At 51.1% G+C, this 21,507-nt stretch overlaps 1 protein-coding gene across 1 annotated transcript; it reads right to left on the reverse strand.

Annotated features, from left to right (window-relative positions):
* Positions 1 to 116: 116 nt before the first annotated feature.
* Positions 117 to 19,637, reverse strand: Vil1 (villin 1). Its single transcript, XM_027941783.3, has 19 exons — positions 19,563 to 19,637; positions 19,091 to 19,165; positions 17,693 to 17,889; positions 16,564 to 16,672; positions 16,341 to 16,451; positions 14,930 to 15,132; positions 14,749 to 14,827; positions 14,312 to 14,410; positions 13,493 to 13,646; positions 12,741 to 12,841; positions 12,517 to 12,654; positions 11,864 to 12,022; positions 10,671 to 10,850; positions 9,989 to 10,134; positions 9,171 to 9,315; positions 8,549 to 8,737; positions 6,950 to 7,018; positions 5,781 to 5,921; positions 117 to 230 (listed from the first exon to the last, which is right to left on the reverse strand). Exons 1-19 carry the CDS (start codon positions 19,635 to 19,637, stop codon positions 117 to 119), a joined length of 2,484 nt encoding a protein of 827 aa, XP_027797584.2.
* Between the last annotated feature and the right edge of the window lie 1,870 nt (positions 19,638 to 21,507).

Here is a 21,507-nt window from a genome sequence, read left to right on the forward strand (position 1 = left end):
GCCACAAACTGCTGCTCACATGGCAATTTCAATTGGCATAGGACTAAAACCAGTAATGACAAACGAAGCCTCACAAGCAGGGGAGTATGCTGCTTTACAGCAACTACTCCTGCTTCTCAAAATAGTCCTTTTTCTTTCTTGAGATTTTGTTGCTTCCATCGAGGCAGGGCAGAGAATGCAGCTGGTGTCATCCCCAGGGCCTTGGTGAAGTCATCGATGGACAGGTGCTCCTAGGAGAGATGATGGGCCAAAGAAGGCAAAGGTCAGAGTCTGCCAGGGTTTGCCCAGATGAGTCATATAGGTGCGGCATATAATGAGTCAAAGAAGAGCAAAAGCAAGCAATGTCATGAGGGCCTGGGGAGGAGTAGGTGGCATTTAGAGGGTTCAGAGGATCCCTGAACTTGTAACATGAAAGAATGGTAATGCAATAAATTGAGTTCCTTATTTTTGCCAGGGTCAAATTCACATTAGCCTGGAAATAAGAATTAGGACATTTGACTTAAGGTTGTTTAAAGCTCTTTCCAGGTCGTTCTTAGTTTTCCTATCTATAAAATGGGAGACATTTTATTAAAAACCAATTTTCACTTACTTTTTTAAAATTTTTTTTGTTGTTGTGGACAGGCACAATACCTTTATTTATTTGTCTTTATGTGGTGCTGAGGATTGAACCCAAGGCCTCACACATGCTAGGCAAGCACTCTACCAGTGAACTACAACCCCAACCCTTCACCTGCTTTTATGAAGATGAAAATATTGCAGAGGAAAAAGTTTTTTGGGGAAAAAAAAAGTAGCTAACTGTTTCATCTGCCTTCACCTATTAAACAGTGAAGCCAACCTGGCCCACAAAATAAGCTAATGAGCCTTAGGGCATCTGTCCCAGTGTGGCTATGTGATATTATCGCTACCACAAGAACCCATACTCCTCAGGAAGGGTCTCCTGGCCCTATGTTGCTTGGAACCAAGCTAGCAGATCAGCTGTACAGGATGTAGGGCCTATTGTGGCCCTTATGGACAGAGGAAGCAACCATCTAACACATGTACTTACAAAGACACTGAGGCAAATTTTTAGCCCTCTGGTGCATGCATGTTTTCAACCAACCAAAGATTGAGAACATTTGGAGTGGATGAGAATTGTGTGTTTAGCCAAGTATGATGGCATATGCCTATCCAAGCTACCTGGAAGGCTGAGGCAGGAGGATCTGAAGGTCCAGACTAACCTCAGCACCTTAGAGAAACCCTGTCTAAAAAAGGGCTGAGGACCTAGTTATCAGTAGAGCGTTTGCCTAGCATATTCGAGGCACTGGTTCAATCCCCAGTATCACCAAAAAAAATTGTGTCTATACTGAATGTGTACAGATGTTTCTTATCATTGTTCCCTTAACAATACAGTGTAACAACTGTTTATATAACATTTACATTGTCTTAGATATTTTATATTGATTATTATACTTTGAAGTATACAGGAGGATGTATACAGGTTATATGCAAATACTATGTCATTTTATATAGGACTTGAGCATCCCTGGAGTTTGGTATCATGGGGAATCCAGAAACAAATTCCCTGTAGATACTGAGGGATGACTGTGTCCCTGATTTCAATCAGTACATGCTTCACTGCACCATCCTGACTCCTCCTGCCTTGAGTGGTTTCAGGCATACTGTGAGGTTTGCTTTCAATCCGCAAGTGTACTACTGTGCTTGCAGTTAACTGGAGTTTTACCATTACAGATAGCTTCAGCCTTCCTGGCCTTCAGTTTTGTTCCTGACTAAAAGGCAACACATTAAATCTCATCAGTCTCCTAGTCCATGGTCAGTGTAGCAGCCAGATCATTTTGTAGGAATGAGTTTTGCTTAAGAGATTCTGGGAGGGTGGCTGCAGAAAGTAGAATGGAGAAAGGATTGTAGGAGGAGACGCCAGGAAGGCCAAAGAACAAATTCTGAGCCAAATTCAACCTAGCTGTTTTGAAAACTAGAGAGCAAAACAGCATTCCAGCTCCTCTCATCCTATGGACTAGATAGCACAATTTCACGTTTTGACTCTTGACTAGGAGGTCACCTTGGGAGTCACTACCTGACTAGGCCTTGGGTATCTTCAGCCAGGAATTGACTAAAGGACCTTTGTTACCAACTTTAAGATGATATCATTGTGATATTATTTAAGGCAGCCAACTGCCCTCTGGGCATACTTTAAGTTATATTAACAGCATCTCTCAGTCTTCATCCCTGCTCCCCTAGGCATGGAGAGTTGAACAGTGCAGGGATGAGCATAGTGGGTCTTTTTAACATCTCAGGCTACTCTGCTGAAGTGGAGTTGCCTTGAACCCCAATAAGGGACTTCCAGAGAGCCCTGCATTGAACAGCTGCTTGGTAAACACCTGCAATGGATTTCAAGCACAGGTGGATCAGGCTCTCCAGTTCTTTAACCTATCATTAGATTTGCCTCCCACCCCTAGGCATTCTCTCTTCAAGGTTTCTGGGAGCTGGATGCTGGGAACCTTTATCCCCAGGCAGGGCAGTGGAGCACTTTGTCTTGGAAGAGAGGGTAAATAAATATGAAAGTTGGGGGGGTGGGGGAAGAGCTGCCAAACCTCAGGTTCCTCATAACTGTGACTGCTGTGTCCCAGGTCTCTATAAATGACTCCACTCTGCCCTCTCTGGCCCAGCCAGGCTGGCTCCTCAACTTTCAAAATTGCTGGACTCTGACCGCCACCCCCCCCACTCCACCCCACCCCCGCCCCAAGGCCAGATAGCAGGGACTGCCCATCCCAGGGTACTTATGTCTTTCCATGCTCTTGAACTCTTCAGGTCTGCCAGCTGATTGCCCCCCACGCCCATATCCTTCTCCCTAAGGTTTACTCATCAGGGTCAACACTTAGATTACCTTCAGCTACTACCTGCAGCCAGATCTGCCACACTCTCTTGTTACTGGCTTACCTTCTGTGTTTGCAGAAGGAAGAGAGGTCTGAAAACCTCTCCTACCTCCCCACGTGGCATTGAACTCTCAGTTCTACAAGAATGTACACTAGGGGCTGGGATTGTGGCTCAGCGGTAGAGCGCTTGCCTAGCACAGGCGGGACCCGGGTTCGATCCTCAGCACCACATAAAAATAAAGGCATTGTGTTGTGTCCATCTACACCTAAAAAAAATAAAAATATTTAAAAAAAAAGAATGTACACTACTAGGGTGGTGCATGCCTATAATCCCAGCAACTTGAGAGGCTCAAGCAGGAGGATCATGAGTTCAAAGCCAGCCTCAGCAAATTAGCAAGTCCCTAAGTAACTTAGTGAGACCCTGTCTTTAAAAAAAAAAATAGCAGGGCACAGTGGCATATGCCTATAATCCCAGCAGCCCAGAGGCTCAGACCGGAGGATCGCAAGTTTAAAGCTAGGCTCAGCAACTTAAATCCTGTCTCTAAATAAAATACAAAAATGGGCTGGGGATGTGGCTCAGTGGTTAAGCACCTCTGGGTTCAATCCCCAGTCCCAAATAAATAATAAATTTTAAAAAGGGCCGGGGATGTGGCTCAGTGGTTAAGCTCCCTTGGTTTCAATTCCTGGTGCCAATACATACACACATATATTACTTCTATGATTAAAAAAAAAAAATCAGCAACAGCTGGGCATAGCAATGCATGCCCAGAATGCCAGCTACTTGGGGATTGCAAATTTGAGGCCAGCCTGGGCAATTTAGCAAGACCTTGTCTCACAGAAATAAAAGAGGGTAGAGATGGAGCTCAGTGGTAGAGTGCCCCTGGGTTTAAAAAAAAAAAAAAAACACTGTTGATTGGTCCTGGGAATTGAACCTAGGAGCACTCTACTACTGAGCCACACCACAAACACCCCTCCCCAACTTTTTTTTTTCTTCTTTTTTGAGACAGTGTCTCACTAGGTTGTCCATAGTGGCCTTAAACTTGGGCTCCTCCTACCTCATCCTCTCAAGTCGCTGGGTTTACAGGTGTGTGCCACCACATCTTGCTGGACAACTGATTTATTATTATTATTATTTTTGTAATTGTAGATGAACAGAATACCTTTATTTTATTTACTTTTATGTGGTGCTAAGGATCAAACCCAGTGCCTCACATATGCTAGGCAAGCACTCTGCCACTGAGCTACAGTCCCAGCCCCTGGACAACTGATTTTTAAATAAAAAACCTGAGTCCCCTTTGCCTCTGCCATGTGGACTGTCTTAGTTCATCAATAGCCCACTCTAACCTCCTGTCAGCCCTCTGTTCCATAACATTGGCTGCCTTTCCCTCTGGAAATACTTCCTTTATGCCTCCATAGTATGATAGTAACAGTGGCACTCAGAAGTCCTGGTGTTTGCTTTGGCTTTGCAACTTGCTAGTTAACGTTAGGCATGTCACTTCTCTCTGGACCTTAGCCTTCCAGCCACCTCACAGGTGGAAGAGAACACACTCCTCTCCTCCAAGGTAGACAGCAGGATGGACGCACTCTGGAACAATCTACACCTTCCATAGGTTTTAATGTTCTGGGAGAAACTGGGCATCTGTCTTCTATAGATACCTTGATTCATTTATAAGACTTTTTTATGGCTGGGGATATAGCTCAGTTGGTAGAATGCTTGCCTTGCACACACAAAGCCCTGGGTTCAGTCCCCAGCACACACACCCCCGACACACTCACACACACAGACTTTTTTATAACTTTTTTTAAAATATTTTTTTTAATTTTTTTTTTAGTTGTAGGTGGACACAATACTTTTGTTTTTTACGTGCTAGGCGAGCGCTGTACCACTGAGCCACAACCCCAGCCCCTATGCACACTTTCATCTCAAAACACTTGAGCTAGATGTGCAGTCCATTGCGGGTCTCATGAAGTGGGAATGATATTAGAAATGTGACTTTGAAAAGTTCTTCTTGCTGTACTCTCCCCTCATGTGAACCTTGCTACCTGCCAGGGTTTTCTGTCTCACACTCCTGATCCACTAATTTCCTCCTAAAGACTTCTCTGGGCATCTTTTTCATCTCCTCTAGGCTCCCACCTCCTCTTAGACAATGCTGTCTTCACATCTCCTAACATCTCTTTCTGGGCTTTCACCACCTCCTAGTATGTTCACTGGGCACCTAGGGTGATCTTTTTGTTTGTTTTCGTACTAGGGATTGAACTCAGGGGCATTCAACCACTGAGCCACATCCCAGGCCTATTTTGTATTTTTTAAAGACAGGGTCTCACTTAGTTGCTTAGTGCCTTGCTTTTGCTGAGGCTAGCTTTGAACTTGTGATTCTCTGGTGTCAGCCTCCCAAGCCTCTGGGATTACAGGTGTGCGCCACCACACCCAGCGTAGAATGATCAAAACTGTTAAGTCTGACAGCCACTGATTCAACCATATGACCCCTGTTTAACTGCAGGATGGACAGTACAGTCCTTAATATGGGACAGAAGGCCAGCCAGCTGTCCCTCCCCAACTCTGTGCTGACTCGTGTCTCTGGGTTCATACTTGTGTTCCTTCTCCAAGAATAACTTGCTTTGCCTCAATAATTAATTCTTGTCTGCCTTTCGGAAGGAAATCTTTGAGTAAAACAGGCTCCTTTTCATAACACTCTGGCTGACACCTATACTTCATCGCTGAAATGAGTGCTCTGATCTCTGTCCCCCAGGATGTAAGCTGGCAAGAGGGTGGACCCAGGTCTGCCTTGTACACTAGGACATCCAGTCCCATCACCCAGTCCCCTGCAGAACCTAATCTGGGAGCAATTAAGTTGTCCAGCAAATAGAAGAGCCATATGTTCTTGGTCCTGATTGGGGAACCAGACCCACCTCCTTCCTGCTGGGGTCCACACCTTCAGGGAGCTCCTCCACAGGCTTGTTCACCAGCTGCTCCAGGGGAAAGATGGGCAGTGGTCCAGAACTGAGGCTGGTGTTGGCATTGAACATGTCCAATTTGGGGCTTGTGACCTCCTAGAGAAGGAAGTGGCATTGGTTTCTTCAGCTGGCTTGTGGCCCCCTCCTAGGCTGCCTTCCTCTCTAAAGTCAGCATTGACTCAGGGCACCCCCTTCAAGAAATTTTCCATGATCTACCCCACCTAGACACACACACACGCACACACATGCACAGGCATAAAGACTGGACCCAGGAGCTGGGAGCTTAATGGTCTATATCTGACAGAAGTCAGTTGGTATTAGATGACTCTCTGGTTCAATGACTTACTAACTTCTCCATGGCTTTCCCCCAGAGTTTGAGATCAACCCTGGACTCTCATCTGTTAAGAAACTGTCATCCAGAAATTTACTTAGCCTTGGCCTATCTGTCCTTTCCAATCTGCACTGTCAGTCCACTTATTGAGTGCTACAGGGTTCCCAGCCTGAAAGAGCCATCTGTCAATGACCACACTGTGCTTGTGAAACCACTTCATATTTCTGCAGAGTTAGCCCTGTCTTTACTCCCTGTTGGCCTGTGAACTCAGAGGAAAGGCTTTGACTTCATATTCCCATATTCCAGGCCTACAGATAAATACATTCCTCTTAACTACTTTAGAGATGAAAGACTTGCACTTATTCTGCCTGGAGACATGATCCCAGGGATGATGGTGTCCAGAGATGTCATTATTTCCCCAACTGCAGCCTATGAGCTAATTGCATCAAACTACCTCTGGGTCCTTTACCTAAAGTATACAATTCCAGGGTGCTACCCCAAAGTCCACAAATCAGAATATTTAGGAATGGGGCTTTGAAATCTGCATTTTGATATGCTGCCCCCGCAACATCACCCAGACTCCTATGCATGATAAAAATTGAAAACCATTTCACTAGGGAAAGGAAAAACAAAACACTAGAGGCCCTGCAGTTAAACAGCAAGAACTTCCATGAGAAGAAGGAGAAGGAGAGAAGAGGGCATTGACATTTCTGTCTGGTAAGTTCTCAGCACCCATGGGAGCATCCCACTGCCAACATCCAACTCAGGGCCCAGCCACCTTCTCTGTACTCACAGCAGTGATCTGGCTCCAGTCCCCAGAGTTCGCAAGCTCTGCCTTCAGTTCCTCATAGGATTTGGTATTCTGCATATAAAGTAAACAACTGTTCAGACACAGATCTCAGCAGAGGAGACAAGAGGCCATTTTCCTTCAGGAGTTGAAAGAAGGCTGATCTAGGGCCTAGCGGTGAGAAGGGAAAGAGGAAGCTCAGAGGGCTGGAGGAGGCCCCTGAAAAGGAGCTTAAATGGTGAGGATGGGTCAACTTAGTGGCACATGCCTGTAACCCAGCAGCTGGAGAGGCAGACACAGAAGGATTGTGAGTTTAAAGCCAGCCTCAGCAACTTAGCGAAGCCCTAAGCAACTCAGTGATACTCTGTCTCAAAATTTTAAAGAATAATAAGAAAGGACTGGGGATGTGGCTCAGTGGTTAAGCTCCCTGGGTTCCATTCCTAGTACCAAAAGAAAAAAAAAAAATGGTGAGGATGGGACAAAGGGGCTGACAGATCAGAGACAGGCAGGCCAGGCTGCTAACCTGTCCCTGCTCAGCCCAATGTGGGGATGGTGAGTCACATGACCACCCTCACCATAGAGCCCATGTAAGCAGCCACAAGCAGCCAAGAACCCATCCACACTCTGCACGCTCTGGGGACCTCAGGGCTCCTAGACACTGGAGGGAAGCCCTGCCGCAGAGGAGCAAGAGGAACACAGGGACCATGACTCCCCAGGGACCACACCTCTATGGCCGCAAGCCTGGCAGATCACAAACTCCCCACTCTCATGCTGAATGAATGAGGCTGAGAGAGAAGCCCACACAGACTTAGGGTGAGGGAAGGGCTGCCAGGGCCACTGAGTTGGGCACTGAAGTGTGTCTTAGAAGGCCTGGCACTGAGACTCGCTGCCTCGAGGTCCTCAAGACTAAACGGCCCATCAGCTACAGGTTTAAAAAATACATATACACAAAATCTCGAGGAAATTATGCATCCCTAAATTCACCTGTTGTGCTAAGTAAGCGAACCCAGAGCCATCAGGCCAGGCCTCTCTACTTGGGCCTTCCTCCTTTGGGGAGGAAAATCTTCACTGGTTTCCACCCACCTGTGGAGCTAGGGAGTAAACCCAGGGGTGCTCTACCTCTGAACTACATCCCCATCCCTTCTTTTTTTTTCTTTTGAGACAGAATGTCACTAAGTTGCTGAGGCTGCCCTTAAACTCACCATCCTCTTGCCACAGCCTCCCAAGTCCTAGCCTTGGTGGTTTTTTTATTTGTTGGTTGGTAGGTTGGGTTTTTTTTTTTTTTTTTTTTTTGGTGGTGCTGGGGATTAAACCCAGGGCATATGTGCATGTGGGACTCTAACAACTGAGCTGTAGCCCCAGCCCCCTAGCCTTGGTTTTTGACAGACTTCCTTTCCTCTCCCTCACCAGGGAGGCTTCATGGCCTTACTTAAGTCTTGTTTTTAATTCTAAGCCCTGTCTAACCTTTTTTCAAATAAGCAGGTCACATGTCCCAAAGGAGGAGAAAGACCTGTTGTGTCTACCGTCCTTGGGTGTCCCTTGAAGAAGCCTCCTAGAGGAGGATGTGCTGGGCTGCGAGGACCAGGTGGGACAGGGGCCACTCACACTCCACTTGAAGGGATCCCACGCCAGGAACCAGCCTGTGAAGGTGGGGGGCTCATGTCCCTGCTTCACCACAATGATGGGGGTCTCAAGGTCGCGGCCACTGGGATGGGTCTTGAGGTACTCTTGCACGGTGACGGCCGCCGCCTTCTTCTCCTCCTCGTTGGCATGCTTCCCTATCCAGAAGAAGACCTGCAGAGCATCCCAGCAGCTCAGTCAGCCCTTCCTGTCCTCCCCAGCCCTCAGGGCTCTGCCTCAGTCACTGAGATGTCCAAGAGTAGAGCCCCAGCCCTGTGCTACCTAGTGAAATGACCTTGGGTGGCCCATCTGGCTTTGATTTTGCACAGGCCCTACGTGGATGTTCTGCACACGTGTGACTCCAGCATCCTGAGCCTGAGTGTCCAAATGTACCTGCTGACCCAGGAAATAGAAGACAGGGGAGAAAAGGCTCCCCCCTGCCAGCAGCCCTACAGGACACAGCCCTTCCCCTTCCTCCCTTCTGATCCTGGTGTTCATAATGCCATTCCCAGGGAGAAAGAACAGGGGATCCCAAAACAGTGATGCTTACCGACCCCTAAAGTCATGGGGGCTTCTTGGCCCTGGGGACTAAGGCCCTTGGTCCTACCTGGTCCCAGACATCCAGTAGGAACACATCATCTTCCTCCAAGTCGTCCTGATTGAAGTCTGGGATCTCCATGGCCAGGAAGCGCCCAGTCTGGTTGGAGCATTCAAAGAGCCGGGGGGTGATGGCCAGGGTTTCCTCCTGTAGTCTGCAGAAGAGAAGATTGCATTGGCAGGAGAAAGTTGTGGGGGGAGGAAACCTGAGGACACAGACTCTGAGGGGCTCCGACATGGAAAGGCCATCGCCTCACCAAATGTCCCATCTTATGATTGACAAAAGTCTTCTGTCATCCGAAGAGTGCTCAAAGAAGGAAATCCCCACTGCTGTTCTGGACATGAATTCCACTGGCTTTTCCATAGCCCTGGTAGGAAGTTCTTCCTGCTATCTTCCCCCATCCTTCCTGCTGCTACTGCAGTATATGCTCTTTTGCTTTTGAACTGGGTGGTAGTCATGGATATTTTTTAGAAAGACCATTTGAAAGAGGCTTTACAGTTGGTGTTCCTCAGCAACCTGGGCTTTTGTCAGCACCTAAGGAAAGGAGTTAGGCTCTGACACCTTCTTTGTGAAGAGCAAACAAATGCTTAGCTCTGCCCTCTCTTTAAGCTGTGGCTATGAACTCCTGTTACCAGGGAAACACTCCATCAGGGTCTATGTATCCCATGGTGGGCACATGGGCACAGCTCTGTGCCCCAGAGCCTCAAGCCCACAGGCTGCCCCTTATTCATCTTGTAGCCCTGGGCACCAGGTACACAGTTCTCAGTCTACTCCATGCAGTCTCTGGATGGGGTGGAGGTGCTGGGAGCAGAGGACTCGACAGTTACCTCTTGGTATTGGCATAGGGTGCCTTCCCACCCAAGGCCATCCAGAAGTTAGCTGGTTCTTGCCCTTCTACCACCACTTGCTTCTCCGTCCGGGAAATGGTGTCAGCAACCATCTTGGCCATCTCCCGTTCGTCCCCACTGCAGCCCTGGGAAACAGAGGGGACAGGCCATGCTGGGGGTAGAGGGGGAGACCTCTCTGGTGTCAGTGCCAACTTCTCCCTGCCCAGAGCTCCAGTGTCTGACTCCCTGGATCATGGCCCATGCATCCTGGACACTCCAAAGAACAGCATAGGAGACCAAAGCATCCGCACCCCACCTCAGAGGGTGGAAGAGGGATTCCAAGAGGCTGTGAGTCCCTGCTACAGAGATTAAGGGAGAAGCATAGGGTAGTGAAAGACCCCAAGGCATAGATGCAGACCAACAACACTGGGACAGACAGAATATCCAGAGACAAACAGAACAAGTCTGACCCCAACACAGAGGCAGAGAATCAGAGACTGTTGGAGGTGGGGAGATTGTCAGGCCCAGAGCTACAGAGCTGGGAGATTGGGCTACCAAGGGGCTGGAGACCCAGCAAATGGGGTCTGGTTGCCAGGGGTCCTACCTTCATCCAGTCTGCTTTGAGACTGAGGGACTCCAAGGGCCCACTTGGGGATAGGAGGCCACAAGACCCCGTGCATACCTTTCCACACCACAGATAGCAACAGGATGGGGTCTTCAGGATGAAGACATCATTGGAGTTGAGGGAGGTGGCCCGGGCTGGGACCTCAAAGGCCTTGGTGTTGTTGGCAGTGGTTCCCTGGACCTGGAACAACCTCGTGGAGGGTACAGGCTCCAAGTTGTTGGCCCGGGAGGTGCCTCCCTATAAGGGTGGGAGAAGCCAGGGAGAGAGGAACAACTCAGTGAGGAAGACAGTGGGGGAATCTAGGGACACAGAGAACCAGAGAGGGAGGAGGAGGGTGAGGCGAGGCCTGCCTATCCTCCAGGTCCTCTGATAAACCATTGCTAGATTGATCCTTCCAAAAATGGCTTTCATTCCAGCACTTCTTTGCTCAAAATCTTTCAGTAGCTCCCCACCGTTTTATAGACTAAAACTCAGCGGAGGACACTGGTCACTTCTGCAGGCTCACGTGCTCTCCAAACCCTGGGGTTGAGCTTGGCCAGCTTCTCACTGTTCCCTGTGGAGCCTTCCCCTGGGCCTTGGACCTTGCAGTGTCCCCTGCTTTGCAAACCCTCCTTTTACCTCCACCAAGCTCTTCAGCTCTGCCCCAAATGTCAAGACCTCCTCAAAATCCCCTTCTCACCATGAACTAACTCCATGCCTGGTCCCAGGGACTGCCTTCCTGGCACCACTTTGAACTCAACTTTTATTTTGCTCATTTTAACAACAAGGGGCTCAGGCTGTGAGTTCACGGCTCAGACACACCACACACTGTCCTTTTCCAAAATGATGGTAAGCCATATTAGCCTGCCACACCTCTCCTGGCTTGGTGAATTACAAAGAACTGGGTACTTAGAAGATGCTCAATAAACAGATTACTGTTTAAATGGCTGTATGAAATGTCTGCTTCACATATTGGAAGACACCAGTGAAGTTTGGACAGGTGCCTCATTTAGACAAACCATAAAACATTTTATGTAGAAGATTCAAGGAGCTGGGCGTGGAGATCAGACTGTGCTTACACAGGGCAAGGGCTCGTTACATATTATTTCTAAAGTTGCCAAGTGGTTGTTTCTATTAGCAGTTCACGTAGGTGATAGAACCCCAAATGGTCCTGCTCTCTGAGGAATGGACTTCGCCCTGAGCCCCACCCACACGGCCTGTCCCCTTTCCCGTCTCTTGGATGCCCACCCGCCTCAGTCCAGCAGCCACACCTGGTAGACCACCATGCGTCCCTTGAAGATGGACATGAGGTGGGGTGGCTCCTTGCCCATCGGGACCCGGATCTGGACCAGCTCATCATTATACTTCTGGTCCAAGATGACAGCTTGATAGGCTGAGGCTGCGATTTCATCCTGGCTGGCCTGGCTGCCCTGGGGATGAGTAGGAAGGCGGGGTGGTGTGGAGTCAGCCTTAGAAACACTCCCTCCCCAGCACTGACCTGGCCCCAGCCCACTGTCTCCCCTCAAACCTCAGCCAGGACACAGCCAATAACCCAACCTGACTCATGTCCCAATTCCACTCCAGCCCCAAACCCAGTGAGATCTCAGCCCAGCCCAGCCCTGCTCTCCTGATTCCTCCTTCCTCAAGGAAATACCACCCCACTTACCCCCAGACCCAAGCGTTTCCCTCCTCCCTCACATCTGGACGCAAACCCCACGGAGGGAGATTCAGAGAACCAAGAAGGAAAGGGCTGTGAGTGGGGGCACCCCGTAGGGTCTCACAGCCAAAGCTGCCCCAAGAGGGGATGGGTTGCCTCTGGAGGAGTGAGCGCCCCATCACCAGGGATACTCAACCCAAGACTAACAGTGAGGCATGGTGGAGGGGCGTGAGGGGGCTGTGCTCCGGTGGGATGTGGTGGGTCTACCTGCCAGATGTAGAGCAGGTAGTGCTGCTTCTCGCCGATGAGGTAAGTGTAGAGCAGCAGGTAGCAGTCTCCCCCATAGAAGTGGCCTAACCACTTGGAATCCACGGGCACCAGCTCGAGGTCTTCAATGCGCCACACCTGGGGCCAGTATCAGGCAGTGTAAGGTCCAGGCCAAGCTCCACCTCCCTTCCCCCACCCAGCACGGGCCTCCGCCCCTCACACACCTGCACCTCCCCGCTCCCGTCATCCACCATTTTCTGCTGGGCGGCCACCTGAGGCTGCACGTGCATGGACGTGGCATCAAACTTCACCTGCTCCACTTTGGCTGGAGTGGGGGGAAGCATAACATCAACTGTTACCAGCCAAGAGGACTGTCACCCGCGTCCTCACAACAGTCCTGAGTGGTGGCTACAGTTCTTAGACCCATTTTATAGATGAGGAAACTGAGACTAGAGAAATTCAGTAGCTTACCCAAGGTCACACACGTGGAAAATAGCAGAAACTACAGAATCACATCCCCATGCCCTTAAGACACCTGCTTCGTTAATTCCTCCCAGAAAAGCCACCAGGGACAAGAAAGGGACAAGAGCAAGACTTCATCTTCAGTGAGCCACATTTTGCTGACCCTTGCAGTGACTTCAAGTATCTCCCATCCCAATAGAGAGCTCCATGGTGACAGAGGCTTTTATCTCCCCCAGGACCTGGCACCAAGTTTGCCTCAGCAAATACTGTCTGACCAGACGCTGTTTGGATCCCAAGAAGACCCAACCCCATTCCAAATGGAAGGCAGGTCATTTTTAACTCCCTCTTGTGACAGCTCTTCATGCAACCCGTGCAGGGGAGTTCGGAGTCAGGACAAGGGTGTGCAGAGAAGAGGTGCTTCAGGGAGCGAGTGAGGGGACAGGCCAAGTTGCTCCCTGGCCCAGCTCCTGGATCCCAGCTCCTGCCTCTCAAGCTGCCCCAGTTCAGCCCTCACCCACGGAGCCCACGGTGTAGGTTTTGCCCAGGCCTGAGCTCTTATTGGGCACTGTCCACTTCTGGAAGAGCTGCTGGAAGACGGCTGACTCGGCCCCATCATTCTGCACCTCCACCTGAGTGCTTGGTGGGTACTGCTTGGCTTTGATGAAGTTCTGAGGAGAGAAGGGGCATCTAGACACTATGTGCCTTCCCAGCCCCCACCCCAAGGCAAGCCAAAGCCTGGCTCTCACCCCAACCAGCTCCACCGTCACACCTGCCCCAGGTCCCAAACCTGAACACAACCCCCAAGCCCAATGCCGACCCCAAACCTAAGCCTACTCCAACCCCAACTTCAAGGTCAAACTTGACACCATCTCAAACCTAACAGTGGCCTCAAGCCTTACTCTGACCTCAACTCTGAATCTAATACTGACCCCAAGAATATTTCTGATCCTAACCCTAAGACCAAATCTGACCTCTCGCTCAACCCCATCTTAATTCTAAGCCTCATGACCAGCCCCCTATTGCAAACCCACTCCCATCATCCCAAACACTGACTGGGCCCTGGTCCCAAGCTGACCCAATCCCCTTTTGTAGGAAGGTCAGCTACCAGTTCCACTCCCTTCTCTAAAACGAGCTGGAGCGAGGGGAGTAACAGCCCACATCCTGAGGAGGTGCCAGGGGTGCCTGGTGGCTGGCTCCCTGGCCTGCAGAGAGCCCCCAAGGTGCCTACAGATGGCCCCTCAGCTGCCACAGCTGGGTCAGCCGGCCCCTGCCTGGCCCTGATCTAAGCCCTCTTGCCCTCCCTGCGGCTGTTTCTTCCCAACACCATCCCTACCAGGGCCTGGTTCATGGCGCCCTTCTTCTCCTCTGCATTGGCCGCTTTCCCTTTCCACACGTAGATCTTCAGGCCCCCCTGGTCCAGGATATAACAGTCCTACAGTGGAGAGAGAGAGAGAGAGAGCCAGTGAACCAGGGAGGGTCATGCACTCCTGCAATCCCAGCACCTCGGGAGGCCGAGGCAGAAGGATCTCAAGTCCCAGGCCAGCCACAGCAACTTAGCGACACCATCGCAAAACAAAAAATAAAAAGGAATGGGATGTCACTCAGTGGTAAGGTACTCCCGGATTCAATCCCCAGGACAAGAAAGAAAAAGACCCAATGAGAGCCTCACCGTGCTGGTGCCAGAGGCTGGGCTGGGCTGGCCTCCCTCGCACCAGCCCTAGAGCTGGGAGTTTGTGCTGCTTGGGGGAGAGGTGTGCCAGGCGCTCTCACCTCATGGCTTAGCAGGTCCTGTGTGAGTGGCCGAGTGGCAACCTCCCTAACCACCAGTTTTCCCTCTGAGTCAGACAAACTGTGGGACGAAAAAGACACAGACGGGTCCAAGCCCCTCAGCCAGGGCATTCTGCCCTCGGGAAGTCCCCAGCACCCAGGAAGATCTCAGCCAAATACTCACTGGTACAACTTGAGGGCCGCCTTGAGTGCCGGCTCCACCACCGTGTCGGGCATAGCTGCCTTCAGCTCCCTGCGCCGGCCCAGCACATGGTTCATCACCTCCATCAGCTGCGGGCTGGCTGACTCGTTCTCCCCGTCCACCACGCCCACGTAGCTGCGCCCGCCCCGCTCCTGGTCTCGGATCTCCTTGGCTAGGTTCATGCCCTGCAGGAAGGCACCCAGGAAGGCTCTCAGGAGACAAAGCAGTGTCAGCCACCCAAATCCCCCAGAAAAGCTCCAGTCCCCAGCAGCCACCAGGGCTGGGGCCAGGCATTTAAGGCATGCACGAGGAAGCCAGGTGAGAAGCAGGGGGCAAGCAGGTTTCCTAGTCAGCAACAGAGTGTTCAGGGCGGACTTGACGGAACTTTGGTTTTGACATTTGAAACTTGTGACCTTACTTTTGTGCAAGAGCTGAGCCCTGAAGAGCAGAGTACTGGACTGTCCCTTTGCACCAAAGCATGCCTGTGGACTCACCACGAACACACAGCCACACACGTGGCACTCGCCCTCCCCAGCCACCTCTCCTGTCCCAGGGCCTGCTGCACCTGCTTCATTCTCCAGCCTTGGTCTCTGCTCTTATCTCATTTACCCAAATTCCCAGAAGACGTGGTAAGATGCCGAAAACAGACCTCTGTCTTCTCCCCTGAGATCTTCCCAGGAAACGGGACCCCACCGATTCCCAGGGTTCTCTGAGCACCGAGCTTGGAGTCAGCCTCACTCCTCTCGGCCCCCCCACCTCATTCAGCAGATTCTGCCTGCCTCCATCACACCTGGAGGGCCACAGGGCCTCTCTGCTGGTCTTAGCCTCTTGCTGGCCCCATCTCCACTCAGAAGTCAGATGACCTTCAGTGGCCAGCTGCACTGAGCGGAAACCCCCAGCCTTCCCGCCCCTCAACCTGTTCTCCAAGCTCCTGTTTCGCTTCTGATTCCCTAATCTACCTCCTTCCTGCTCTAGGGCCTTCCCACCCCTCTGTGTCCCAGAAGCCTCCCTGCACCCAGCACCATGCTCCTCCAGGAAGCCCTTGGCTTATTCCCTTCCTGTCTGTCTCTGCCACTGATGCTGACGGCCAGAGTGAGGCGAAGCTCTGCCCATTTCATTCACCTCTGGACTCCCAAGGCCTGGCACAGGTTTGCCACACTGTGGGAACTCATCCCACCTAAGGGCATTAACCATGAGTATACACAGGCCAACTCCAACATGCCTCTCCCATGCACGTGGAAACCCAGGTCCGCCTTCACCACCATCCTGTTCCCTATATTGGAGAGAGGCTGAGGGCACTGGGGTCACCAAGGATGTGGCAGAGGTCTACAGGTTTACATAGGGGGCAGAGCCTGGGCTGGGTCTGCAGGAACAGGTGGGGTGAGAGGCTTACCCTGAGTCTCTCCATGCGGTTACTCTCTGGCCCATTCCACTGGATGATAAGCTTTCCAAGGTCCAGGAGGAAAACATCACCTCGGTTGAAACTATTCCAAGACATCTCCACCTGGGGGAGCCACAGACCCCACTCAGCGCATCCATCAGCATGGTCTCTTGACACGCCTCCCTGCCCAGCAGTCCTCCTCATTCCCTGCCCGGTGCCCAGCAGGCCTGTCTACCTCTCCGGCCACCACGTTCCTCTTGCCCTTGACATGCAGCAGCCGCTGGACATCATAGGAGTTGGTCTCCACCTGCTTCATGCCAGAAGCCACACCCCCTTTCCGGATCCTGGGGAGAGGAGAGCCAACCTAAGGGAGTAGGCTAGGAAATGATCCGAGCCCTCTCCTCCCAGGTCCTGGGATGTCTGGCTGCCACCAGGGCCATTTAGGGCCCTGCTGGGACTAAGTGAAGGGGTTGAGGCACTTGGGATGCAAACTCTAAGGAGTTTGTCAGTGTCCTGCAAGTGTGAAGTTGGTTCTTTGAGGTGCTTTTGCAGGTGACCCTGGTCACCCCAGTCTGCACCCCAGATGCCCACTCATCCTACACTAGCCCTTGCCCTCAGAGGGGCTGCAAAGCCAGGGTCGTGGTGACATGGATGGTAGGACAAGTGAATAATAAAGCCGGGGCCCTGAGGACAGGGGATGAAAGCGGAAGAAGGAGAGGTGCTATTCAAATGCCCAAAGGAGTGGATTGCTGCTGTAGTGTAGGGAGAAGAGAGCAGGACAAGAAGGAGAGGGGACTGTGGCTCAGGACAGCTCCCAGCCCACTCCACAGCTCAATAGCCACTGGGCTGCAGAGCACGTGTTCCCACGGGAAAGCCAGGGGGCCAGAACCTCCGACCTGATATGAGGCTTGGCTTGCTTAGAGAAGGGGAGCGGCCACCTGCCCATCAGCCAGAGGCAGAGGGGACTTGAGGTGATGCCCTGAGGGTCTCCTTAGGTTCTGAGCTCTCCAGAACACCAGACAGGAGCTGATTGACAGAACTTCAGTGGAGATATGGATTTCAGAACAGCCTCCAGGGGCAACCAAGGTACACTCAGAGGGAGGGGGCTGAGGAGGAATGGCAGCAGAAACAGGGTGGGGGAGTGGAAAGGCGGAAAAGTCTGCAGAAGCTCACGTGAGCTGTCCCTTGGCTTTCCCCACAGTCTCAGGCTCCCTTCCAGGCCTGGGTCACCTCCCACCTCCTGGGGTCTTCTTGTCACCACAGGACTCAGTATTCTTGCCTCTTCAGCTCAACCCCCATCTCCCATCCCCACCTCTGAGCCCCGGGCCCTGTCTCCCTCCCTCACACAGCGCTCCCCTCCCTACACAAGGCCCTGCTTGAAGTAGCCTCGGAAGGCCTCGCTCTCGTTGCCCTGGACCTCACGGTGCTGGACAGCCCGGCCCTTCAGGAAGTCATCCATCTGCGTCGTGTAGATGGCAGCCGCCCCCTGTTCATCCTGAGAGGAGTCCTTGCCAATCCAGTAGTGGATGTCATAGGACAGGTTGCTGCCTGTCTTGTGGATCTGGGGAAATGGGGTGCTCAGTGTACCCGAGGCCCTGGGCTCCCCACAGCCCCACGTCCAACTCTGCATAGTCTCCCATGTACTTGGGGCCTGGGCCACAGGTGAGCTTGGCACAGGGGATGTACACTGGTGTGTCCCTCAGCGTCCATAAGGGAGCTAGGACCTCTGTGGATGCCAAATTCTGCCAATTCTCTGGTTCCTTGTGTAAAATGACATATATCTTAAATCATCTCTAGATTACTTAGAATCCCTGAACCGGGGTCTGAAGATGTGGCTCAGTGGTAGAGCACTTGCCTAGCAGAATTGGGGTCCTGGGTTCCATCCCCAGCACTCCAAAATAAATAAAGTGTAACTGCTCTATAAATCGTTGTCATGAGCCGGTCATGGTGGCACATGCCTGTAATCCCAGTGGCTCAGGAGCTGAGGCAGGAGGATCGCAAGTTCAAAGCCAGCCTCAGCAATGACGAAGCGCTAAGCAACTCAGTGAGACCCTATCTCTAAATAAAATACAAAATAAGACTGGGGATGTGGCCTTATTGGTCAAGTGCCCCTGAGTTCAATGCCCAGTCCCCCCCTAAAAAAAAAAAAGCAATAGTTGTTATGCTGTATTTTTTAGGAAATAATGAAATAACAAGGGAAAAAAAGTCTGCACATATTCAGTAGAGATGCAATTATTTTTCCAAATATTCTGCATGTGGTTGGTTGAATCTCAGAATATTCTGTAGGTGAGGAGGATGGCTACATTTAAGATTATTATGAAAATACAGCTACTTTCTGCTCGTGACACACAACACTGCTTCCTATTTACATCAAAGACTGGGTTCAATTGTTAAATGATGTATTTAAAATTTTAAAATGAGTCAACAGAAAGAATACAAATGCCCTGGCAGTTGGGATGGTCCCAGGGTGTGGTGAAAATCCAGAAGGCCAAAGCTGAGGACTGTGGTGTTACCCCCCAGAAGGTCCTCAAGACTGAGTCCACAGAAGTGGCCTCAGCTGGGAGTCGGGAAGCTCAGGGGCAGGGAGAGCCTTTTACGTGTGTCTCTGTCCCTGAGGAGCTGCCACGGGCTGGGTACCTGGGTACACCTTGAAACACCAGCCGGGGAAAAGTCAGGCCAGGCCTGCCCACTGCCCAGGCTCCTCCCTAACACGAGGTGGGCTTTGCTCCTGCTCAGCCTCCTCCCCTTCCCAAACCACTCACAGCCAGGAGCACATAGCAGTCACCATCGAAGAAGCTCCCATAGGTGCTGGACGGCATGGGCACCATCTGCATGGCCTGCAGAGAGAAGAGGGTCAGAGGGGAGGCCGGGCACCATGAACCCTGAGGCCAGGGAAGAGGGAGAAGAGGAGGAGGTGGGGGCCCAGGAAGCCGAGCAGAGGACGCATGAGGAGGGGGCCACAGCAGGAAAGATCAGGGCCTTGGAACAAAAGGAGGGGAGAGGAGAAGGGAGAAAGGAAGCCAGAGACTGTGAGGACCGGAAGTGGAGCAGAAGGCTGCAGGGCAGGTGAGGAGGAAATGGAGGAAAGGGAGGAGAAGGGGCGCAGCAGACAGGGGATGAGGAAGAGGCCCCAAGTGAGGGTGGAGCTGGCAGCAGGTGGCAGCAGGTGACAGAGGGGCTCCAGGCAGCCCCACAGGGTGCGACCAGGAGCAAGCCCAGCCTGCGGGAGCTCACCTCGATCCTCCATATCTGCACCCCTGGAGTGGTGATGTTGAGGGAGCCTTTGACTTGGGCGCTCAGGTTTGTCATGGTGGAGATGCCTGGGGAGAGAGTGGGTGGGAGTCAGGGCCCAGGGTGCGGGTGCCCTGGGTGTCAGGTGCTAGCCCAGCCCCACAGGGCTCCCAGCACTCCCTGGAGCTACAGGCTCAGGACCTTGGGAAAGAAATGGAGCTGGCTCCCCACTCTGGGCCCAGCTCTGACCTGACTCTCACTCAAATGCCTGTCCTGCCTCTCTGTCACCTGCTGAACAGAGCCCACCCCTGGCACCAAACCCCTTCTTTATTTAGACAATTTCTCTTTTTGGAAATGTTTTATCAAAGCTGTGTTCATTTTTTAAAAAGATCATACCAAGTTTCTAAAAAATGGAAAAGAAGAAAATAAAGGCTCAGCCAGGTCTGATGGTACAAGCCTGTAATCTCAACTGCTTGGGGACTGAGGCTGAAGAATCAAAAATTTAAAGCCAGCCTGGGTAACTTAGTGAGAACCTATCTCAAAATAAAAGAAAAAGGGTGTGGGGATGTGGCCCAGGGGTAGAATGCTTGCCTGGCATGCAAGTACTGCAAATAAATAAATAAAAATAAAAAATAAAGGCTTAACAGGGTATGCACTCAGCAGAATCCAAGTGTTCCAACAGAAACTTACACTTGAAGTTTGTAGTAACTGTGTTCATGATAGGCAAAAGATGGAAGCAACCCAAATGTCCATCAGTAGATGAATGGATAAACCAAAAGGTGTGTATATGGAACACTATGCAACCCTAGAAATGAATGGTGTACAACCTACATACATGCTACAACATGGATGCACCTATGGTAACCAGCAAAAGAAGCTAGAAACAAGAGGCTGGGGATGTGGCTCAAGCGGTAACGCGCTCGCCTGGCATGCGTGCGGCCCAGGTTCGATCCTCAGCACCACATACAAACAAAGATGTTGTGTCCGCCGAATACTAAAAAATAAATATTAAAATTCTCTCTCTCTCTCTCTCTCTCTCTCTCTCTCTCTCTCTCTCTCTCTGGAAAAAAAAGAAGAAGAAGCTAGACACGAATGACCACATACTGTGTGACTACATTTACATGAAATACCCAGAATAGGCAAATGGTAGAAACAGAGGCAGTGGTTGCCAGAGGGCTGCTAATGGGTATGGATGGAATTTCCATTTGGGATGATGGGAAAGTTCTGGAACTAGATAGCAGTGATGGTTGCACCACGTTGTGAATACTGTATTGAATGCCATCCGAATCGTGTTTCAAAATGGATAAAATGGGCCAAGAGTGGTGACTCAAGTCTATAACCCCAGGAGGATCATAAGTTCAAGGCCAGCCTGAGCAACCCTGTCTCTAAATTAAGAGAAAGGCCTGGGGATGTAGTTCAGTGGCAGAGAACTTGCCTAGTATGTGCAAGGTTCAATCCCCAGCACCACAAGGGGAAAAATGGTGTCTTGCCAAGATAGAAAAATAGATGCAAGAATTTCCTGCTCCTCCAACTCTCCAGCAACTAGCAAGGTACCAGGACATGGCTGGATGAATGGATGGATGAAAGGAGGGAAAGGGGGAGAAAATGAGACATGAAGGAGTGAATCGACGACAGACTGAACCCTCCACACTGTGAACCAGCCTTTACCCACTGGGCTGGAAGAAGTCACCGTCCCCAAGCTTTCTCTAGCCATGTTGACTTTCTGTTTAGACCTTAGCTGTGTTCTGGGCTCCAGCTGCTGATCAGAGTCACCTGGGGCTTTTTAAAAATATTGATACTGCCGTGTTCAGCCACATCCCCCAGGACCTTGATTTAATTAGACCAGGGTGGGACCCAGCCACAGGTACTGTATTTTCTGCCAATAGGAGGTAGGGCCTAGGTGCTTTCGAAAACTCTCCAGGGTTCCTGACATGAGCTGGAACAGAGA

This window comes from Marmota flaviventris, chromosome 11 (assembly GCF_047511675.1).
Source record: "Marmota flaviventris isolate mMarFla1 chromosome 11, mMarFla1.hap1, whole genome shotgun sequence".
Taxonomy (NCBI): Eukaryota; Metazoa; Chordata; class Mammalia; order Rodentia; family Sciuridae; genus Marmota; species Marmota flaviventris.